Genomic DNA, 7,057 nt, shown 5'->3' with positions numbered 1-7,057 from the left:
ATTGTCTCTCTCTCTCTCTCTCTCTCTCTCTCTCTCTCTCTTCTCTCTCTCTCTGTCTCTCTCTCTCTTCCCCTTTGCGGCAGCCTCGTTTACTTACGTTTTCCGTTGGACTCCATGCGAGCCGTCATGTTCACTGTGTCTCCAAACAGACAGTATCGAGGCATGATGAGTCCGACGACTCCAGCTACCACGGGTCCCGTGTGCAGACCTATTCACAGAGAGAAACACGCGTACGGCTAACAGTGTAGACATAGACCCAGAGAGAAACACAGCTAACGAGAAGAAAAAATCAATAGTAGGCAACTCTCGTGAGGTCATCGATACCTGTCCCCAGATCGAAATTTGCCAATTTCCGTAACGATATTCCATATAGGCCTATATGATTTCAATATCATATCCACAAATCCCGTTTTCCCGGGGAACTACTCCCGAATAATTTTGTGCGTTGTGTTTATGAATGAGATCAATTCGAATCAACCTGGAGTTACAGTACTCCGAAATACTTTTATTGACGCAAGCTTAGAGTTTAGCAATCAGTTTACTAAAGCCATCTAGAGCTTGTCTATTAACTTTTTTAACTAATATGTTAACTCCAAAATATAATTCATAAGTGTTAATACAGTAAATTGAATTGAATTGAATTGAATTGAATAGAGCGTATAACCTCTTATTTTATAACGTTCTAGGGGGAAATCGACATAGATGGTGTACGTCGTCAGCCTCTCATCGTAAGACGTATTCAGAGAAATCGTAGCCCGCATGTAACCTTATACCGACTACGACTTTTATATACTTACCGATACGAAGCTGTAAGCGCATGTTGGGTCGATGCCGGATCAGGAAATTCATGCTCGAACCGAGCACATCAAGGGCGACGTTAGCTATCTCCGCCACGTGACGTACGCCGTTACGTATTGGCACGCCACTGACGACCATGTAGGCATCTCCTATAGTCTCTACCTGCGCTACGGTAAGCCACACATATACACGGGGTTCGCGTTATCGAGTCACCCGAAGACGTAAAATCGTCTTAAAAAAGTCCTAATCTTACACTATCCCTAACCTTAACCGTCCCCTAACGCTAACCCTAACCATAACCCTAACCCCTAACCCCTTACCCTAGCCCTAATCCTAACCCTAACCCTAACCTTTTTTGGGCACTGTTTGGGAACATGTGTAGACACGCCCACCTTATAAACGTCGTGATTAGCAATGATGTCATCAAAACATGTGTAGACACGCCCACCTTATAAACGTCATGGTTAGCAATGATGTCATCAAAACATGTGTAGAGGCCGTTTAGGAAATCAACGATCTGGAGAGGGCTGCTCTCCGCAGCTAGCTGTGAGAAGCCAGTTATGTCCGAGAAATACACGCTGGACTCTTCAAACGCCTCTGGCTGGACAGCTCTGCCGAGTTTGAGGTTATCGGCTAGGGAGCTGAAGCAAAAAGCAGTCAAACCCAGACCTAATCTCTCTGTCACGATTGACTCTCGTTTGTTTGCCTATTGAATAACATGTTAATGAGAAATTCAAGTAAGAATTTGATATAAAGGACATTGGCTGTAGGGGAATGGCCATATACACGTGGGATTCTACAACATATTCGTAACCGTACATACAAACGCCCTTTTAAACTTATAATCGGATAATGTAGAAACGTAAAAAAGTAAAATGATAATGTAAATAATCAGTTCGATGATTAGTGGAAGACGTGAGAACAATTTATTTTAAACATTTTTGGTACGATACATAACAATCTGTTGCACTTGGGAAAATCTTGAGAGCCCTAATGATAGCATCACTACAGCTTCATAGTTGGGGAAGTTGCTTGGGCGGCTTACGCGGGTAACATCCGGTAGATAAGTTTGTCGGTCTTTAGTTTCTCCTCGTTCAGCTGCTGAGTTCTCTCATCGATGATTTTTTCCAGATTGTTCGAATACTTCTCCATCATGCTCAATATCATGTCGATGATGATGATCCTACGAAGGAGAAATGTTTGTCAGGCATATATCATCCTCCAGTAGATGGATTCGTCTGCATTGCCCCTCACGTTTACCACTGCGTTTATCCTACCGCTCATCATCGCAGCAATATTCCTGGTAATAGCTTACATATTTATAACATGTAAGACTACTCTAGATGAAAAAAATAAAATAAAAATAAAATAAATTAATAACCATTGACTTACTCTCCGCCAGTGATATCTCGTAATGTTTTTCTCATGCTTGAAAAAGCTGGGCGTACTTCCGTGCTCTCACTCTAGCAGTTGCAGATCAACTCGCACATCTTCGGTGACACTTCGGAGAATCCATCGTCCGGGAGCGGAGGTCTGAATTGCTTCGCCTCTCCATTGCGCACTCTATTTATAGCGTCTGTAATCGAAATATATATACATATAGCCATGATGACTAACTACCACTCTTCTCTCACCCTCTCTCTCTCTCTCTCTCTCTCTCTCTCTCTCTCTCTCTCTCTCTCTTTCTCTCTGTGAGTGTGTGTGTGTGTGTGTGTGTGTGTGTGCGTGTGTGTGTGTGTGTGTGTGTGTGTGTGTGTGTGTGCTGCGTGCGTGTGTGTGTATGTGTGTGCTGCGTGTGTGTGTGTGTGTGTGTGTCGTGTGTGTGTGTGTGTGTGTGTGTGTGTGTATTTATCTCTGTCTCTCTATTTCTTTCTGTCACGCGCGGTCTATTTTTCTCCCCACTCTGTCTCTCGCTTTCTCTGTGTCTCTCTCCCTCCCTTCTCATGCACTCACTCCTCCTCGCTGTATTCTTGTCTAGCTTGCCTCGTTCTTCCACCTGCGTCGTTTTGCTTTATCTTGCCTAGTATTTTTTACTTGCTCTATCTTCCTATCTTTTTTTTCTCTTTCTCTTTCCTATTTCTCTCGCTCTCTCTTTCTCTCTCTCCTGTGTTATAGACTTTCTAGTTCCCATGAGCAGGATCCCCACGATATGACCTCGTGTAGTACGATGAATTACATAATCAATACAATTACATAACATATACCTCATGGAACCATGTTGTCGAAGTTGAATGCTGATTGTCGGCCACACACCTCGTAGGCGATGATGGCAAACGACGTCACCTCTCTGTGTGCTTTTTTGGATTTGGGAAATTTTCGCGCAGAATCTCAGGTGCGGTCAACTGTTTTCCTGGGATGTGTCATAAACAAATTTTCACGCTATCGCCTTACTATTTAAGAATACATGCTATATATATATATATATATTGTCCACTGTTTGCCTTGAAACATGAAAGCCAGGAAGTCACGAATCAACTCTTAATTACACTAAGCTAGGACCTACCGAACGCTAATTATTTTTTTCGTGGAATAAACACGCAGGCGAGCAACCTACGAAGAAACAAGTAGTTCTCGTTCTCCTCATGTTTCTGACCCATTCCGACCAGGAAGCTTTGCAGACCGTAGTCGGTGATCTTAACCGTCCAACGATTGTCTAGAAGACAGTTGGTCGACTTGAGGATTCTGTGGAATGCAGTTTGCTCTTGTGAAGGTATTTCATGCCACAGGCGATGTCATAGATCATCGATAGCTTGAAGGAGTTGTCCAGCTTAATGTTATTATTCTCTATAATGTCCTGATGAAATGAGTTCAATGCCCTAGAAGTATCAAATTTACCGCGTAATTCTACAAGTTATGGGATATATACAGCAGTACATAAATGAATAAAAAAAACACTAGAATATTTTTAGTTTGGGGTTCAATATTTTGTTTATGATCTAACGGTTGCAATTAAACGAAATATTTCTTTGATAGTTGTGTACTGCATTTAACTAAGAAACTAACTCGAGAAATGTTCACTGTCTTTGTTGTTATTGTCATTTTCAAGAATATTTAACCGATTGTTAACTAGGAACCTTTAAATAATGGCTGACCATTTTATAGTGGCTGACCATTTTATCCGCTTCCAATTGCTTACAATGCTGGCGGCGCCACTGTCTTGTAATATGTTTCCTTGCCACTAAGCTGCCCGTGTCACAATACTGTCAGATGATGGCGATGTTGGGTGGTTCGATGCATGCACCGATGAATGCATTCACATTCTCGTGGAGTAGGTCACGTATCTGTAAAATCATATTATTACTTTAAGTACTATATTATTAGCATATGTTTTTACTTGATATTATCACTTTTTATTATTATAGTAATTTGTAGCGTATATACATAATGTTTTTGAGTACAATATTATTGGTATATATATATATATATTGTTAGTTTTTATCATTACACTTGATTAATTGCTGCTGGGTTGAATTAGACGGATCAAGCACGGCGTTGTTAAAGGGTGTCGTGTTTCTTTCTAGTCAGCTTCGAATCTAGACGTTGTTACCAACGGATGCAACAGTTATCAGTTACAACCAATTACGTCTTCAAAATAATTTCTCGCCTATAATCTGGTTTGCATTGTCGTATACCGGATGCTCAAGCGTATATAAATAGTTTATTGCCGTTAGATGAAATCCGGCAGTACAGCGTTATGGAAGGTCGCCATGTTTTTTCAACGGCAGCTATATTTCTCGTCCGTAGGTTACTCTGTTTGTTCGAAAAAACATACTGTTTAAAAACGACCTCGTGAACATCATTCTTACACATTCGTTTACCGCAAAGAACTCCTTTAATACATTCCTGAAGACGTTAATGTGTTCCTTAGTGACGTTAATGTAATTAATATATATTAAAACACAAGACGCTACCGGTTAGGCCTATATACGATCTTGAGGAAGTTTGCTCATAGTAAAAGCATAATATTAGATCACTATTACTTATAATGATATTTAATTGCTTTTGCTTTATCAAAATCAATTATTATCACAGGAAAAGCTGTGGATAATTATGTAAAAGCAAAAGTAACGTTCAACCGAATGCTATCAATTCATTTGGCTGGTTGTTTACAATGTAGTTGGGTGAACATACATCAGAACCTGTCATTTTAGCATGTATTGGTTAAGCTGCTATATGACAGAAACCCGCTACGTAATTATCACACTCTTATTGCTGTCCTGAAGTAACTAACATTTCAGCTTATTCAGTTCTCGCAAAATTTGTAGTGAGCCGAATGTTTAAAATAGTCATAGCTTTATATCATAGATATGTTATTAATTGCAAGACTTATTAATATTATCGAGATGGCCAGAAATTGGGAGGGGGGCGGGTCGTCAGTTTGAAACCATTTGAACAGGGACCGTCGTATCTTTCTCTGCACACCTCTACGCACTTCCAGGCGCGTAGCTGCCTTTAGGCAAAAAGGCACGTGCCTGCACATCATTTTCCCAAAAAATGGTTAACTAAATTTATGTTAAAAAGAATAAATAATATACATAAACTAGAGCACTCGGAGAGCACAGACCTCCGCCAAGGCAGCTGAATTCTCTCAATGTAAATCTAATAAATAAATATATTATAAGTACAATAGAATAAATAAATATAAAATATAAATAATTATAGACAAATTAAATAGAATAACAATATTTAATATATATACACACTTCTCAACATATTAAGATATATTATGTACCGTTTTCCCGTTACGGTGGCGACTCTCCCACTGTTCGACCACTGGATTGTACAACGTGCACAAGACAACGAAACACAAGCTCAAAATGTTGAAAGTGTTTACGCCGGCAGAATAGGTCCGGGGTTTATATTCCGCTCTGGTAACCGACCAGAGTGCGGCATAAAACGGTACGAAATAGGTACTTCGCCAGCGTAAGGCCCGAGTATAGCGAACAAGAATTACAACTAGGCGCAAGGCTGTCCTTACCAATAACGATACTTGCTTCAGAGAAGACGGCAAGTCCTTGCAGAGAGATCGCTGGACTTGTTTTCGTGCTTATCTTTTCCGTGTGCTTCCTCTCCGACGGGCGGCGAATTCGGCTCCTGGTGATGCTCTATGCGCGGTTGCAACTAGCGTCCACCTGCCGGTGAACTGCAACTGAACTCAACCGGCTGAAATGACGAAAGCTGAGCTGCTAACTGAGCTTCTAAACTGTGACGGTGCTCTGGGGGCACGGTATTTATACGGCTCAGACGACAGGCACGTCACGCACACACGTGACACGCACGTCGGCTTCAGCGCCGTGTCACGTTAAGTCAGCTATTAGGTACGTGACCGCCCGCCGCTTTAGACGTGACAACGTGGGTCAGCTTCACCACGCTGACAAGCACGTCGGCTTCGGGACGTGATCGTACGCCCGCAATTCACCGGGAACGCCCGTCGGGCTTCGGACCGTAGACGCACGTCGGATTCGGGACGTGACGCACGTCCGCGATTCACCGTGACACCGTGTCCCCGTCGGCTTCGGACAAACGCTCGGTGGAATTTGAGCCAGCGACAGTTTAATTTGCGTAAGATTCTGTTCGCCCCCGTGCGGTGCTGCGAATGAGCCCGGCGCGGGTGCGAGATATCCCCGCCATTTTTCCTTTTGGGGGGGGTGGGTGGTGCATTGCTGTGTATCCCGATGGGCCGCCGGACGGAGAGTTCGAACGCGAGGGGATTATGTGACTGCTGCGGGTCACGCAGTAGCTTGCGTAAAATTTGTATATCTTTGATACCACCTCCGTCCTGCCTTCGAGGTCTCGCCCGCCGAGATTTCGACCAAATGGAGGGCGCTAATCGAACATTCGGCACGCAGCCACACAGTAGCGCATTGCCGTAGCTCACCGAGCCTGCGAGAGTAAGCTGCGGCTTTAATCGACCCACTATGCTTGGTCAGATCAGAACTGCCCAATCTGCCATCGGTACGGACATGCACTGTCAGGCTTAGGAAGGTTTCTTTAGGGATTTAGGGGTGTCGCAGATTTTTTTTTTTGGATTCGGTATTTCCTTCGGCGGAAGTTCTTTTCTGTGTGTCGTACTTTTGAATTTAAAGCTTTGCGTGCACAACCGCCGTTCCAGGTAGAGAAACGGAAATCCCATATTTTGCAGAGGCAAGAAGCCGCTAAAGTTATTTTGCTTCTTTCACACTTTCCAGGCGGTACCCTCCACGAACGATCGGAGGATATCCTAGGCCCCGTCCTGTGGCCGGATAATCGAGATTTGTAG

At 43.0% G+C, this 7,057-nt stretch overlaps 1 protein-coding gene across 1 annotated transcript in view; it reads right to left on the bottom strand.

Annotated features, from left to right (window-relative positions):
- The window catches only part of LOC106818625 (atrial natriuretic peptide receptor 1-like), a 3,173-nt gene extending 948 nt beyond the window's left edge, over positions 1-2,225 (bottom strand). Inside the window, exons 1-5 of the mRNA XM_014823318.1 lie at positions 2,191-2,225; positions 1,844-1,981; positions 1,247-1,439; positions 798-960; positions 98-208 (exon numbers count right to left, since the gene is read on the bottom strand). Coding sequence (XP_014678804.1) covers positions 98-208; positions 798-960; positions 1,247-1,439; positions 1,844-1,981; positions 2,191-2,225 — 640 coding nt within the window. The remainder of the gene's footprint in view (positions 1-97; positions 209-797; positions 961-1,246; positions 1,440-1,843; positions 1,982-2,190) is intronic.
- Positions 2,226-7,057: the final 4,832 nt, after the last annotated feature.

Source organism: Priapulus caudatus, unplaced genomic scaffold, assembly GCF_000485595.1.
Source record: "Priapulus caudatus unplaced genomic scaffold, Priapulus_caudatus-5.0.1 Scaffold37, whole genome shotgun sequence".
Classification (NCBI taxonomy): Eukaryota; Metazoa; Priapulida; class Priapulimorpha; order Priapulimorphida; family Priapulidae; genus Priapulus; species Priapulus caudatus.
The sequence above is the reverse complement of the archived record's forward strand: the minus strand, read 5'-3'. Positions and strand labels throughout refer to the sequence as shown.